This window comes from Parasteatoda tepidariorum, chromosome 9 (genome assembly GCF_043381705.1).
Source record: "Parasteatoda tepidariorum isolate YZ-2023 chromosome 9, CAS_Ptep_4.0, whole genome shotgun sequence".
Classification (NCBI taxonomy): domain Eukaryota; kingdom Metazoa; phylum Arthropoda; class Arachnida; order Araneae; family Theridiidae; genus Parasteatoda; species Parasteatoda tepidariorum.
Window position 1 is genome coordinate 77,125,597 of NC_092212.1, and position 16,217 is coordinate 77,141,813.

The 16,217-nt window shown below is 29.2% G+C and overlaps 1 protein-coding gene across 2 annotated transcripts in view; it reads left to right on the plus strand.

Moving 5' to 3' along the window:
* Positions 1 to 3,154: 3,154 nt before the first annotated feature.
* Positions 3,155 to 16,217, plus strand: part of LOC107436544 (dnaJ homolog subfamily C member 5) — a gene marked incomplete in the record, with an annotated part of 19,988 nt that continues 6,925 nt past the window's right edge. Inside the window, 6 exon segments of one of the 2 annotated variants that reach the window (XM_071185272.1) lie at positions 3,155 to 3,326; positions 7,972 to 8,060; positions 12,051 to 12,132; positions 14,377 to 14,433; positions 14,609 to 14,761; positions 15,513 to 15,653. In XM_071185272.1, the coding sequence (XP_071041373.1) occupies positions 8,032 to 8,060; positions 12,051 to 12,132; positions 14,377 to 14,433; positions 14,609 to 14,761; positions 15,513 to 15,653 (462 nt within the window). 2 annotated transcript variants of the gene reach the window in all.

Consider the following 16,217-nt stretch of genomic DNA (forward strand, 5'->3'; position numbering starts at 1 on the left):
TGTACCACTTTTTTGATGGCATCTTGTTTTAAAGTATGTGGAAAATACTTTTCAAATTTTTATTACTTTTAGGTACTTCGTTTCAAACTGATTTCGGATGAAAGAATTATTTTCAGATACCCATATATGTCTACAAATATTTATAAAAAAAAAATCTGAAAAAAATTAGTTTTGATTCGATCTATCTTCTGATATCTGTTTTACCAAAATTTTATTAATTTTTTCGCAATATGAGATTTAAATTTACAACTAGTTTTATTTGTAGAAATGGACGTTATATTTTTTGAAAATGCCTACGCCTGTCTAGCTAACATCACTATCAATCAAATTATGTTTAAGAATTATGTCAAATCTTTTTTTTTGTTGCCATATTTACCTAATTTTTCAAAGGCATCTGCTTAGTTGATACCGACTAGCGAACCATATCAAGTTATATTTTAGACTCGCGAAAAGGGTACAGATTAAGAAATTTTTCCTTCACTGGATTTATTGGAAATCGATTTCTTTCAAAAGATTGAGCTTCATATTTACCAAATACGTCCATGTTAGACTTAAAATAGTTATAAAAAATAATATATATGTATATATTTCCTATTTATTATCTTGGTATCAACTGAACTTGGCACAATATTTTATATTAGCTTATAAACTTTCACCGTCTACTACCGCTAACTGGTCAGCAAACAAATAGTTGATTAGCTTTGTAACATTTCTCCTGCTGCTCTTGGCAGTATTTCTTTCGTGATCATGTTATTACTATTTTTACTGCAAATCTGATACCTAAAAGTCGGGAATCGAACTTGCTGTCTTCCCTCTTACTCTCGTTTGCGAAAATTCACCATTGGCAAGCTCTATTCTGCCTATGGTAATGTTGCTGCGAATCAGTGGATTAGCTGGAGTAAAAGGCCAAAGAAATATTATTTGAAGTAAAAATCGAAAAAAAAAACTATATATCTCAAAGAAAGAAAGAAAACCTCTTTGGGATCCATNTGACAATTCTTTAAAATATGTATTCTGTCTATATGTTTCTGTTCAAATTGAAAATGTTTTATAGACTGGACATAGAAAATAGATATTTGAGGTTTTTTAAAAAATAATAGCTAATCAATAATAAATTAATATCCAATGAATCCCTATCTTCCTTAAAGTGATAATGATTTATAGAGAAAGTGAAATTCCTTATTTGAGATTATATTTTTGTTTGCTTACTTTACTTATGTTATTTTTTTTCTTGCACAATAATTAGTGAAATATGTTTTAAAATGTAAATCAGTGTATAGATTCTTTGTTAAATCTGTTTTATCTTTGGCATCAAATGCATGTGATTGAGCTGTGTGATTTTTTTTTTTTTTTTATGTGTATGTGGGAATGTTAATAAATAGTTGAAAGGAATTTGTGTTGGTTTTTCATCATAAATTTTCTAAGTATTAAACATAATATACATTAATGACATATATACATAATGTATGTAATATACATATATACAAACATAATATACATATATACAATAATGTTTTCATTGTCGAATTTCATAAAAAAAAAATTCACATGTGAGTAAAAATATAATGTGAATAAAAATATCTCTGATGTTACCCGTATATGAAATAAATTTTTATGAATTTCTTGCTAGATTTAATTCAAAAAAATAGAGATGTTATTCTGCTTTAGCATAGAATTAAAAATATCAGTCCTTTGTGCCAGCTAAAAAAAAAAATTTCTTTTTCTGGTAAAAAAATTTAATTTTTTATCTCATAAAAAAAATTTTTTTTATGAAAATTAGTTTTTTTCTTTTATGTATTTAATTGGCAAATTTGTACCACTTTGTTAATGGCGTCTTGTTTTAAAGTATGTGGAAAATACTTATGTATGTGGAATTTTTATTACTTTTATGCACTTTGTTTGAAACTGATTTCGGATGAAAGAATTATTTTCAGATACCCATATATTTCTACAAATATTTATAAAAAAATTTCTGAAAAAAATTATTTTTGATTCGATCTATCCTCTGATATCTGTTTTACCAAAATTTTATTAATTTTTTTCTTCATTTTTTCGCAATATGAGATTTAAATTTACAACTAGTTTTATTTGTAGAAATTGATGTTGTATTTTTTGAAAATGCCTACGCCTAACATCACTAACAATCAAATTATGTAAAATCTTTTTTTTTTTTTTTTTTTTTGAGACAGAGTAATGCTNTTTTTTTTTTTTTTAGCCAAATTTACCTAATTTTTCAAAGGCATCTGCTTAGTTGATACCGACTAGCGAACCAGAACCATATCAAGTTATATTTTAGACTAGCGAAAAGGGTACAGATTAAGAAATTTTTCCTTCACGGGATTTATTGGAAACAGATTTCTTTCAAAAGATTGAGCGTCATATTTACCAAAAACTTCCACGTTAGACTTAAAATAGTTATAAAAAAATAATAAATATGCATATATTTCCTATTTATTATCTTGGTCTCAACTGAATTTGGCACAATATTTTGTATTAGCGTATAAACTTACTGCCACTAACTGGTCAGCAAAAAAACAGCTTATTAGCTTTGTAACATTTCTCCTGCTGCTCTTGGCAGAAAATTCACCATTGGCAAGCTCTATTCTGCCTATGGTAATGTTGTTGCGAATCAGTGGATTAGCTGGAGTAAAAGGCCAAGGAAATATTATTTAAAGTAAAAATAGAAGAAAAAAAAAAACTAACTCAAAGAAAGAAAAAAAACTTTTAGGGATCCATTTCTGCATGCGATTATCGCCCCCGAGAGAAAAGGAAAATTTTATTGCTGAGTTCTTCACAGGAGAATAATCGGTTCTCATTTTTTAATAACGGAGTTTCTAAGTGAGTAATTGCATGCAAGGTCCCTAAAATTAAGATAGGGTAAAAAACGTGAAAAGAGCCCTGCGCCAACTGTAAATCAACTAATAATGTGTCAATCAGGTAATAAATGTTTGAAGCCCACACTTTCAAAGAAAAATTGCAGGAAAAAAACGTGCGCATTCAAAAAAAAAAAAAGTTATTTAAGCTTTTCACAGGATCAGTCGTTTCTTAAAAATGACAATTTAAAAATTTAACCGTTTAGAAATAATGCAGCGCAACCATGCTTTGAAAAAAAGTAAAAAAATAATTCACTCTGTACTCTTACTTCACTCTGTAACTGTGACTGTAATTAGTCATCGGTGCAGTTTGTTTATTTTTTACAATAAGTTTTATTGGCATATTTGGATTATTAAATACGTTGTACAAAATTTAATATGATATTTGCTTGCTGTGAACTTTTTGCACTTGGTTTAAACAGGAGTAAAGAATAGCCTACTTTCCTAATTGTGGTACTTATAATATTTTAACTATTCATTTCGCCATTGTTATTTCGCAATGATGAAATTTAGTTTAAGAGTGGATAGTTAATGAAATCTTCAATGCTATATTTTTTCAATTTTTAGGCGCATGATTGTACACAACTTAACTAGCCAACTAACTTATTAATTAAAAGAATTATTTTGAGGTATAAATTATTTAAAAGAAATATATCAATCTGTTATTTGGTGAAGTGGCCTTTCACTTTTATTGCTTTATTTCATATTTGTTATTAACAGGGGTGGCCCAACAGTCTTCGATGCTTCTTGGTGAAATAAAAAGTTCCATCCTATACTCATATTTATTTATGAATGCTGACGTTGCTCAATAAATGTTTCCCGTCTTTCAAATGAAAACGAAAGTAATAACTTGAGGGCGTTATCTTTTGAGTGGAATACACTATTAATATTTAATTTTGATTAAATCTTTACTAGACTAATTTAGAGAAAACAATGCTAAATAAACTATCAGAGTAATTAATAGTGATGAAACTTGTTTTTTTTTTTTTAAATTAAATCTTCTTTTGAACAGTACCCTAAATGTGAAAAATGTACATAAAAGTAATTATCTAGTTACAGGTAGCCATTTATGCTATCTAATTTACGTCCACATAATACTTGACCAACATAATTTTTTAACTTAAAATTAAACTATGCATGTCCACTGACATTTCACAGAAAAGATGAAAAAATTTCAAACAAGCTGAGTATGATTTAGGAATTTATTGTACCCTCTGAAAAGAAATTGATGATACGACAACATAGTTTTTTTTAAATATATTTTGGGGACATATATGTCATATATTGTGATCTGCGAACGAACTACAATCGCCAGGACGCCAATTGATTTTAAAGCTTAAAATTTTTTTTAAGGAAATAAAACAATGTAGAGATTTGCAGGAGTTATGTGATGCCACAATAGGCATTACACGCTTCCTAGCTTTTAAAATTTCTTTAATTACTTAAATTAATATCTTTAATCATTCTTAATCAATAAAGTTGAAAAATTTTGGCAACAGCCTAGTAAATACACGCCAGAAACTATTGGAAACTTTCAAAAATCGAAGAAAAAGACAAACTCATAGCCTCCTCTCCACAAACAAGTACATAATTTTTTAAAAATATTTTTTTGGCCTCTTTTCAAAAGTAGTTGCAAATGGGTGTCAATATAAAAATACAATTAAAAGCTCCTATGTCACATCATATGTAATGTCCCAGATTAAATATTTGATTGCATTTCAGCAATTATGTATCTAATCCTGCTAGACATGTCTAATCCTCCATCTATCCATGGAGGCTTGGCAGGTATTTGCATACCTGCCAAGTCTCCTGTTTTTTAACGTAGACTCCTGTATTTTATGACTATCTCTCGTTTTTCTGTATATTCTCAAATTTCACCGTATTTGTGGAGAAATAGTTTTAAAAAAAAATTGGTGATAGAATATCCACTGATGAAATTTGGCAAAAATGCTTATCTTATTCCTCAACAGATGGTGTTATCGCCAGTACTGCCGAATTGTGAGTGTTAGTAGTTTAAATCTAGCCGTGATGAAAGGTGAACCGTGTTCAAATCCCAGGGATGGCCGGTCAATACAAATTCTGCTTTTGGCTTGCACCTACCGCAATGCTGACGTGAAATATCCTCAGTGGTAGTCGGAAGACGGGTTAGAGTCCCTTTGACGTCAGGTTAACCATTGGAGGTTTTTCACTCCATGTAACTCAAATGTGGTTTAGTTCTATCAAATAGTAATCCACAAAGACAAATTTCTCTCAGGAGTTCCCTTGTCTTCTTGATAGGGTTCAAAATTGCTAGGCTACTGAATTGAACGTTTGCAGTCGTAAATCCAAAATTGGATCAGTTTTTCAATGACGATTATAGATTAAAATAGTTCAAGCATTTATAAATATTGGTTTAAAAAATCTTCTTTAGATTAAGATTTATATACATATTTTTTAATTCGCTAAATGTAATTGCTTATATTATTTCCAGTTATGAATTTCTCTTTTTGACTTACATGATTGTGCACATTGTATCAAAACTTCACACGTAGCCTAGAAAATCTCGCTACTAAAATCTTTATTTTATTTCTCCAATGTTGGCAGGCATGCATTTGCATGATAGTATTGCCATCCAACGTAAAAACTGGTGGATATTTTCAAAATGGTACTTGCTTGCACCAGTAACCTTCGCCAAGGTACCAAAGAGACTTCTTTAACTTTAAAAACTTTTTTTTTAAAAATGTAGTGGTTTGTCTGCAGTAGCTCAGCATTATATCTTTCGAATTTGACCTTATCTGTGATTTTGTTTTGTTTCTTGCATCCCAAAAACTGTAAAAAAATAAAATTGCTGATTGCCAATCGATTATTATTTTCTTCAGTTAATTTAAATGAGATGAAGCAAATATGTTTGTGCTACATCCGAGTTCTTGGGATAATAATTATTTACAATGTGTGTATGAATTCAAGATGAATATTGTAAAGGGTTTGTAGAAATGCTATATGAGGCTGCTATTGAAATAATTTTATAGTCTATATTTGGGTGGATTAATATGATACTTAGTGAGTTAATTCATAAAAAAAAAAGTTATGAAATGTTTGGTTGAATATAAAAGTTATGAAATATTGATTATACACTGTGGAAACTTCATAATTTTGAAACAATTATATATGCTTTGAAAGTTTCGGAGAGATTACTGTATTAGCTCTTATTCCTAACTTATTGTCAAGTGTTAGTGCTAATTGAGCTTTAGCACTCTTAAAATTAAAAAAAAAAAAATTTCAGAAATGTATTAACTTAAAGGGTATAACTCATGGCCACCATGGGCAAATATATGTTTTCTTGAAGGTAGAAAATGTCAGTTATGAAGTTAGAAAAGTTGCGTATTGTAGAAAGTGGTTAGTGGAAACAGGTCACAATACGGAAATATCTCATGAAGTATTTATTGCAGCCTATGGATCATACAGACATTTAAATCTCTTCTCATTATAAAACACTTTTTTTTTTCATTCTATTCCAGAGTTTCTCTCTAGGAATAAAAAAGGGTGGGGCACATCCTCTCTGTAAAGGGGATTCACTTAATATCGTAAATATTTTTCAGAATGAGTAATATTATGTAATAACTGAATTTTATGCTCAATAATTTTTAAATTTTCCTCTCATACTATTTTATGAGTATATTTCAAATGGTAATTCTCTTTCATTATCAAAATAAGAGAAAAATTTGTGGTTTATACAGTGTTTTCACTACAGCGCGAGAACGCGAGAATCTCGCATATTTTTTTCTTTTCTCGCATTAAAAAATTATCACCGCGAGAAATTCGCGCATTCTATAAATCAATTTCAAAATTAGCGAATTTCTCGCATTTTGGAAAAGGCTTCGAATCGCGCCCTTTAGAATAAAATCCGTTTCACTTTTATTCCTGGATCTTTCATTATTTTCAACATCTGCCCCGTTATCTAGCTTCCCGAATTACCAGTATTGTTCAGAACCTTTTCGAACAACAAAACACAAGTACGGAACCCCTTTCAGAACACATTTCTCTACAACCAGGTGTTTACCGTAGTTAAGGTTTCTTCATGTAAGACGCTCAAATTTTTTATGTGCTAATGTAGATGTAATGTAAGGTGGACAAATGCCTTGTAAAGGCAAAATCTTCTATGATGATGCACCAAAAATATTCAATGCTTTAAAAAATAGAAGACGTTAAAAATGTATTATTATTAAAGAAATGATTTTTTTTAAAGAGATTTTGTTTTTTTAGTTTTTTGAAATCTCACTTAACTTCTTGAAATCTCACCCTGTTTTTGAGAAAGGGTGAGAAATTCTCACCCATTTTTTTTCTATGATGAAAACACTGTTTATAAAAATAATTAAAGGTAATGCTAAAAGGCAATCTCTGTGTATATTTTTTTCTTCTGAAAAAGTAAACTAGCAAATAATTATTAATTGGTAATCAACTTGAAAGCTTTTTCTTATAATTTAAACAAAAAATTATTGGAAAATAGGATTTAAAGATGCTTTTTTTTCAGAAAAGGTATTTATTTAAAAATTAGTTTTAAAGTTTAAAATCACTTAAAAAGAAATTATTAAATCTCCCCCTCCATCCGGAGAAAAAGATACTTATAAAAATTGAACCAGTTGAGAATAATCTTAAAGTAAATATTTGTTATAGTAATAATTTAACCTATAAACACGGATAATTTTTATAGGCGTGTAATTATTATTTAAAATCAACTGTGATGAATAAATTATTTCAAAATGGAATAAAAATAAAAATGCAGTGTTTTTAAGGGATGGTGGCTTACTTTTACAAAAAGGGCAAAGACAACACATTTATTTTATTGGGATCAAAGATATGTGGGGCAGGCCGCCCTTCAAAAAACTCTTATGGAGAACACTGCTTTTCTTAACATTATTGTGTAAAAGTTATTTTTTTAACCTAAAGCAATGTCTTTATTTCAGTTTTGACTTTTGAGAAAAGTATTTAAAAATAAAAATTTATTCATGCAGATGATCAAAGTTTGATTTAAGAAGATTTAAACCTTGTATGTCGTTGCTTATATAGTATTTTAAATCAAGATTATCTTATTTAAAAAATGATTTTCTTTAACTTTCAGATATTTGGAAGTTTTCCTGCAGTTTTACGTAATAAGTTTTTGCATACTTAACCAAATTTAATGGCTGATCATCCAGCTCGCAAACTCAGGTATATTGTAATTGTTATTTTGTTTGATGTTGTAGTTGTATGCATTTTTTGCAATTTAAATCATAGTTAATCAAATTTAATGGCTTAACCAAATTTAATGGCTGATCATCCAGCTCGCAAACTCAGGTAAATTGTAATTGTTATTTCGTTTGATGTTGTAGTTGTATGCATTTTTTGCAATTTAAATCATAGTTAACAAATTTAATGGCTTAACCAAATTTAAAGGCTGATCATCCAGCTCGCAAACTCAGGTATATTGTAATTGTTATTTTGTTTGATGTTGTAGTTGTATGCATTTTTTGTAATTTAAATCATAGTTAATAAATTATAAACTCTGATATGTGGATCATAAGCTTCTCTCAAATGATTTTGTAACTAAACTATATTATGCTTTATTATATTAAGAATAACTTGTGTCTCAATTTATCATAAAAGCTGTAATAGTAGTTAAAATTTTATGTTTATAGTAGCTGAATTTTACTTTTTCGTAAGCTGTAAAAAATCAAATAATAAATGAAACAGTTTTTATAACTCAAGGCAATTTTTGAAAAAGAAGGAAGAGCATGCACCAAAAAAAAAATGACAGTAGTTAAAAAATTTTATTCATTATATTTTGTTACTTCATTTATAGTTAATAAATTTGTATGGAAAATTTCTATCAGATTTTTTTTTCCTTGCCACACTCTGTAACATTTAACTTGTTAACATTATGATAAATATTTTGTTTACGTAGTGCTAAGTTTGTTTTTTATCAGTTAACAAAAAATTAAATATTATTTTTTTTTAAAATTTATTTCTTTTATTGATTTTTAAGACCTTTTTATAAATGTTGCGAATTTTTTTTTTTTTTTTTTNTCAATTTATCAATTATTAGACGTATTTTAATATGATTGACCATTTTTGAAATTTTGTATCATTTTGCAAAAGTATTTATTGAATTACTTTTAAGAAATTTTTCATTTAATTTTTAAAAAATATAATTTAACTATGAAGATATGAATAGCTTAGAGACTACAAAAGCTGTTGCATAATTCTTTTGCAAAGTTATAAAATTTCTTTTTTTTTATGAAACAATTTCTTTAACTTTAAAAAAGTGCTTTCTTTGTACACTGTTTTTATGTGTTTTTGTATCTGAATTATTGATGTTTTGTGTCGTAGGAGCACTATTTCATATCTTTTCCTCTGTCCTCTAAATTTCTCATATTTATAAAATCTTTTTATAAGAAAAAGATGTCTGTTGAAGATACATTATCTCTAAGGTAAGATTTGCCCCACCCCTTCCTTTTTTTTTGGCTAATTTTTACTTCTTTTTTAATTTTAATTTTTTTTAATTTAATTTTTTAAATATTTCTTGGATCTATTTCAGTTATGATAGTTAGAAAAGTTGTTGACGCTGTAAACATAATTTTTCGCATTAAGAATGAGGTTTATTAAATTTTTTAAAAGCTTCTTATTAGTTTTATTTAAAAACTAAAAAAATCTAGAGAAGTTAATGAATTAATAGTTTAGTTTTGATATTTTTAGGAAACTTTTTTGTTTAAAACTTTTTTGTTGTAATTAAAACTGAGTCCTTTTTTTTTTAATGTTTTCTTTCATGACAACATTACACACTTACTGTTAAAGCAGGGCATATAACTTTTTTTTACTTTCAGTCAGTAACAGATTAAGCTTGGGTATAGAGCAATTTTATTCATGTAACTAGCTTTTATCAATTGTTGGCAAAGACCGTAGATTTTAGCGTCTATGTATTGTGGCACATAATACAGTTGTACCATCTTATTAAATTTATGAGCTGAGGCACTCATTGCTACCAATCTTATAAGTTATAATTCACACTTATAAGAAAATAATTTCTGATAAATTATTAATTTTTTACAAGTATAAAAATGCTTAAAACTATTCACCATGTCTACTAAGCTCTGCTACTACTTGAAATTGAATGATTCAGAGAAGCTAATATTTAGTAACGCCCATGGTTGACTATGCCTATTTGCTCTGAAGCATTTTTATTTTGTAAGCATCATTGAACAGTCAACCCAATTTTGAGTTCTAGGCTGCCAATGTATAATTCTGTAGTCTAGTAATTTAAAGCCCAATCGATAACGCAGGGAAACTCTTGGATCAAGTATTGGGAGACATTTTTGATGGAACTAACCTGCATTTGCAACAAACCTCACGTGGTTAGCCTCACGGCTAGGCAATTTTAACCCATTATCCGTCTACCGCTGAGGATATTTTACGTCATCACTGTGGTCACTGCGAGCAGAGTATGTAGTTTGTATCGACCAGCCATCACTGGAATTCAATCCTAGGTCATTTCATTGAGGAGTGCTCTATTTCCTGAGCCACTGTGGCTCTGACCCCCCTTATCTCATTACGCCATACCACCTATCCCAATTGTCACATGTCACTGTATGTTATCTAAACATAAAATTGTGCTATTCAGCAGTTCTCTGCAACAATTTGCCTAAAAATAACTGGGGATAACCTTGATATAAACTGACAATTTATTTTTGTATCACTAGGAGGCTTCGCCCCCTGCTCGCTGGCGCTCGCCAACCCCCGGAACTGCTTTCGCAGTTCATTTCGGATTGCTTCGCAATCCGATGCTCGCTTTACTCGCTCATTGGATACGTTCTTAACGTCTAGCTTTTGTATACTTTTTTGAACATTGAAGTTCCGAAAACTTTTCACTGTAGAAAATTCTAAACCTGTGCATTTCAATATTAATTTGAAATTGCAAACAGTTCACATATTTTTCTTAATCACACTATTCTAAATTTCAGTTGTTGAGAAAAGTAACTGTTGTAAGTTTTGTTTTAAAGTCTTTCCCACCAGAGGGCTAAAACCATGTGTTGTAAAACAATATGAAATAGTACTGAACGCCGGATGTAAAGCATCGGCTTCGATGAAGATAATTTTGTGAGAATTTTTTTGATAATTCGGTGAGAATTCACCCGATTAGCCATATGATGCTCACTACGTGCTCTTGCGCGCCGAAGCCTATCAATTAAAACATATTAGCGTTTTATATAATATAGATTAGCCATATGATGCTCTTCCACGCCGAAGCCTATCAATTAAAATGTTTTAGCGTTTTATGTAATATAGATTAGCCATATGGTGCTCACTACGCGCTCTTGCGCGCCGAAGCCTATCAATTAAAAATGAAAACTGTTGCCAACGCGAGAAAAGAAATATCACCGGTTTTATTGATACATACGTACGTATTAGCGTTTTATATAATATAGATGGTTCTCTATTTCTGTTTGATTCAAAAAGCACATATATTGTTGTCATCAGAATGCATGTCTTTTACAGTTTGATTCAATAATTAACACCAAGTTATTATTAATTGTCAGAAGTTATCTATAGCAACTAAGGAATATTAAGACAATTTTTATTTATTGAAATATTAAAAATTCCTAATCATGTTATAGAAAAAAATATGTTTAATATGTTTACTGAATTAGATCCAATTACCAATTCCCCATTCTAAATAGTTTAGCACTTATTTTTTACTTATAGGTAGATGATATTTTGATTTGTATATTAGAATATTCCTCATTTTGAATACATGTAGATACTTTTGATAATTCTCGTTTCTTTCATTTTTTTCCTTCTGTAGTTGCTTAGATAATTCAACATTAAAGTTTACTTATTTGTTATTTTAGCCTTCAGCTTTTACTTCTTTCTACATTTTATTAAATAGAAAATTTTTTGAAAGTGCTAATAAATAGTTTCCTCCTAGAATAACTTGCAATTCAAGTCGTTTTGCCTTATACTTTATCAATGAAAGCATAAGGGAATGAAATTGTTTTACTTGTTTTGCTATCTAAGCAAATAAAATAGTTTTAATTGTGCTTTTTTTATGTAAGTGTAAGTAAGCAAAATGGTTTGGTTTGTAATTTACTAATGAAAATATTAGCAAATGTAATAGTTTTACTTTTCTTTCTCTGAATTAATTCTGTTTTCTGGTAATTATTTTAGTACAACTGGGGAAAGTTTGTATCAGATTCTTGATCTTCCAAAAACAAGTACTCAGGAGGAAATAAAGAAAAAATATCGTCAGGTAATTATGAAACTTTTATTACTGCAATGCCTTTTTTTAAATTTAAAATTTAAGTTTTGAAAAAAAAAACACAACTCTGGTGCTTATCATTAGCTAATCCCTTCTTTTTTTCTTTAAAAAGCTGAGTTATTAATGTTTGACGTGAAAGTAATATTCCATTGCTACCAATTCCGCAATGTCCTTACGCCAGAGCCTTGGGCAGGGGCATAAGAGGCAGTTGCCCTGGGCCCCCGCATTAAAGGGAATAGAATTTTTTTTTTTACATTTTCTTTTTATGAACTATTAAACAAAATATCAAGTGTCAAATCCGTCACTTTTATGTCAGCTTCTTTATTAATCTATTGTATGAACATAATCTATATTTCGTAAAGCCATGGCTCTCTGGGACGAAATTCAGCTAAATTTTCGCAATTACGATGGAAAAATTTGACCAATCAAAAGCCTGTATTTTTACATATCGCGAAATGCAATATGCTTACAAAAATACAAGCTTTTGATTGGCTTAATTGAGCCGTCGTAATTGCAAAATTTTAGCTGAATTTCACCCTAATATCAGCTAGGATATGAATTTTTCACAGCTAGATGACAAAAAAGTTAATAATCCGAAAACTGCATTCGGCATGGTGGACATAGAATTGTCAGAAAATCTATAAAATGGACAGAACAACATTTCTTCTGCCATTGGAGGGAGGGAGAGAGACTTGAGCTATTTTAGGTTCCAGTCAATTTTCTTGTTATTTATAAAGAGGTGAAAAATTTAAATACATCCATAAAGTTTTTCATTTCTGAAGTAGTGGAGCAGGGGGGGGGGCAAGAAAGAATTTGCCCCGGGCCCCAATTAGGCCAAGTGGGGCCCTGTTCAACACTTGTTATCTACTGGTTGCTTAGCTTGAAAAAAACTATCACTGTCAATGCAAGTTTTAATCACTTTTAATTCTAAACTATGCACTATTTACTTTTTCTCAGAAATGAAACAGTCTTAAATATACATCCTGTATAACTGGTAGTAAGTTTTGGTAGTCAAAAATATTCTTTTCCTGCTAATTTACTCCTGCTGCAGAGATCTAAACTGGTTTTTCTACCATGTTTTTCTCCTTTCTAGGCTACTAACAACCCTCCTTAAAATCAAATGGTCAAGCATATGTGTGTCATTTTTGAAACTTAAATATGTTTGCTTGCTCTTTGTAAGTTACAAAAGTGTTCTATATTGTGATTTGTTTCTAGTTAAAATGCTAATTTTAAAATTAAAATAAGAATCCACTTGTTCCACACCTTACCTGTGGAATATATTATTCTTTAACTTTTTTTTACATAATATTTTTATCATATCATTATCATTCCCTATGTTCTCATTGTAAATTCCATTCCCATTGTGTTTGTCAGCCCAAAACAATCAATTCCAACTCTTACAAAATAAGTAATAATCAAGGAAAGTACTACTTTCCCTACCTACATTTTCACAGGTTTGAATTGACTCTACAAATACAGGAGTTTGAAAAGCAGTGATGGAATGTTTAAAATTCACAAAGATGCTATTGAAGACATTAGTTTTCAGCTAGCTAGCAATTGAAGACATTAGTTTTTCTGAAAATTTCTAATGGTGCATTGTCACTGTTTTGCCTTAAAGGTTTGCAGTTTGGTTATAAAATTCGTTTTGAATCACAATTATTGACATGGTTGGAGGATGAGAAACAATATTTTTTTATTTTGGGCCTCTGCAATACCATAATTCTCCATATGTGTGGATTACTGTCCCCTTTAAGGGACATTGATGTATCAGTATGTATTAGTGTACCCTTTGAGGGACATTGATATATCTGTATATCCGTGTTCTCTTTGAAGAACATTGATTTATCTGCATTCTGTGTATCAGCATTCACTTTGAAGGACATTGATATATCTGTATAAGTATGTATCAGTGTTCTCTTTGAGGGACATTGGTATATCTGTATATATCTGTGTTTCCTTTGAGGACATTGATTTATCTGTATCAGTGTTCTCTTTGAGGGGCACTGATACATCTGTATATATTTGTGTTCTCTTTGAGGAACTTTGATTTATCTGTATATGTATGTATCAGCATTTTCTTTGAGAAACATTGATATGTCTGTATTTATATGTATCAGTGTTCCCTTTTAAGAACACTGATCTATACATAATATCTACATATAATAAATAAAGAAATATGTTAAGTAAAGTTTTAACTTTTTGTATATTTTAGTATATTTTATTTGTCTATTTTAGCTAGCCCTAAAGTACCATCCAGACAAAAATCGGGATGATCCTGAAGCTTCTGATAAGGTAATTGATCTGTATTTGTTTTTGTAATGTGAAAAATAAAATAATAATAATAATACTTTTGGTACACAACTAGTGGCATTTATTAATGCAGTATATATAACAAGTTTGAACTGTAGATATGTTTTATTTTTGTGATTTTATAACATTAAAACTAATGATTTCTTTTGAATTTTAGTTTAAAGAAATCAACAAAGCCCATAGTATTCTTAGTGATGAAACCAAAAGAAATATCTATGACAGTTATGGTTCATTAGGTCTTTATGTTGCTGAACATTTTGGCGAGTCCAGTGTAAATACCTACTTCATCCTATCTAGTAAATGGTGTAAAGTAAGTTTGTGCCTTTTATTATTATTTTATATTAATAGTACATTTTTTAATTGTAAATTAATTATAAAGGCTAATTAGAATCTCATATTTTTGGAGAAATATAAATCCTGAAATTAATTTCCTTTTATGAATAAAAACTTATTAAAATTAAATTCTATGAATTTTCGTTATTTTTTGTTTTATCATTTCATTGGTAGCCCCTTCCTTCTCGCTCCTGTGAAAATGACGGGGTGGGGTTTCATCCTCTATTTCTCGCTCCTGTGAAATTTCCGGGCTGGAGTGTTCAGTAGTAATGCACTAATAAGAATAAAACTAATTCATTTCTTTTGCCTGGAAAACATTTTATTTCTCATTTTACTTACCAGATGGCAGTACCAGGATATTTTTAAGGTTATTGTAGATAGTTATTTTATTTTTAACTAGATGTCAGCACTAATCAAATACGTGTATTTGGCAAAATAGGCACTTTTATGACTGTTTTCTTGAAAATTATCCGATCGTTAAGGGGTTAAAAAAAGAATAATAAATAGTCTATGTGTTAATATTGAAAAAATAAATTTGTTACCATGTCAGTAAGATAATTAAAGCTTTGTGTAATCATTGCAAAATCTAGTATAGCTTACCATAGTTATTTTCTTCATATATATATATAATTAAATCTATATTTAGTTTCCCTTTTATTACCAATAATAATAATTAATATGATATAAATTGCCTTTTAATCTATATTTTTTACCAATCTATATTTTAGGCTTTGTGCATATTCTGTGCTGTAATTACTGGGTGCTATTTTTGTTGTTGCTGCTTTTGCTGTTGCTGTAACTTCTGCTGCGGTAAATGCAAACCTCCTATGCCTGAAGAAGAGGAGGAAGAAGCTGCTGAAAGAGAAAAGGTAATTTTCATCTTCATAGAACCAATTAATCTAGTTAATGCAGCTCTGTCGTTATTGATAATCTTAACAAACTAAAGAACAGAAAAAAGTAATATTTCACAAATATTAAATCCACTCACATCAATCTTAAATATTACAGTTCTGTTAGGCTAATTAATTTTAACTATGTATTCCTTAATCCTTGATTATAATAAGTAAATAGATTAGGAATATGCTTTCCCTAAGCATTTAAATGAATTGTCATATTTTAAATGTATGTAATTTTTAAATGATGATTTTTAAAAAAAATGAAAACAGACTATAATCACTTTTGCAGATTTGTAGAATTTTTATTTTTTATTATATAATTATTGTAGAATGTATTATTTTAAATAATGCTGTAAAACAATGGCAAGAATATTACATAATGTATCATGCTATGAATATTGTATTACAGTCAATTCGCTATAACTCGAATATTACTATAACTCGATTTTTTTATGAGGTCCCGACCCTTTTATCTTCAATTTCATGTTAATTATTCTCGATTACTCGAATTTTACTCCCTTTAACTCGATTTTTTTT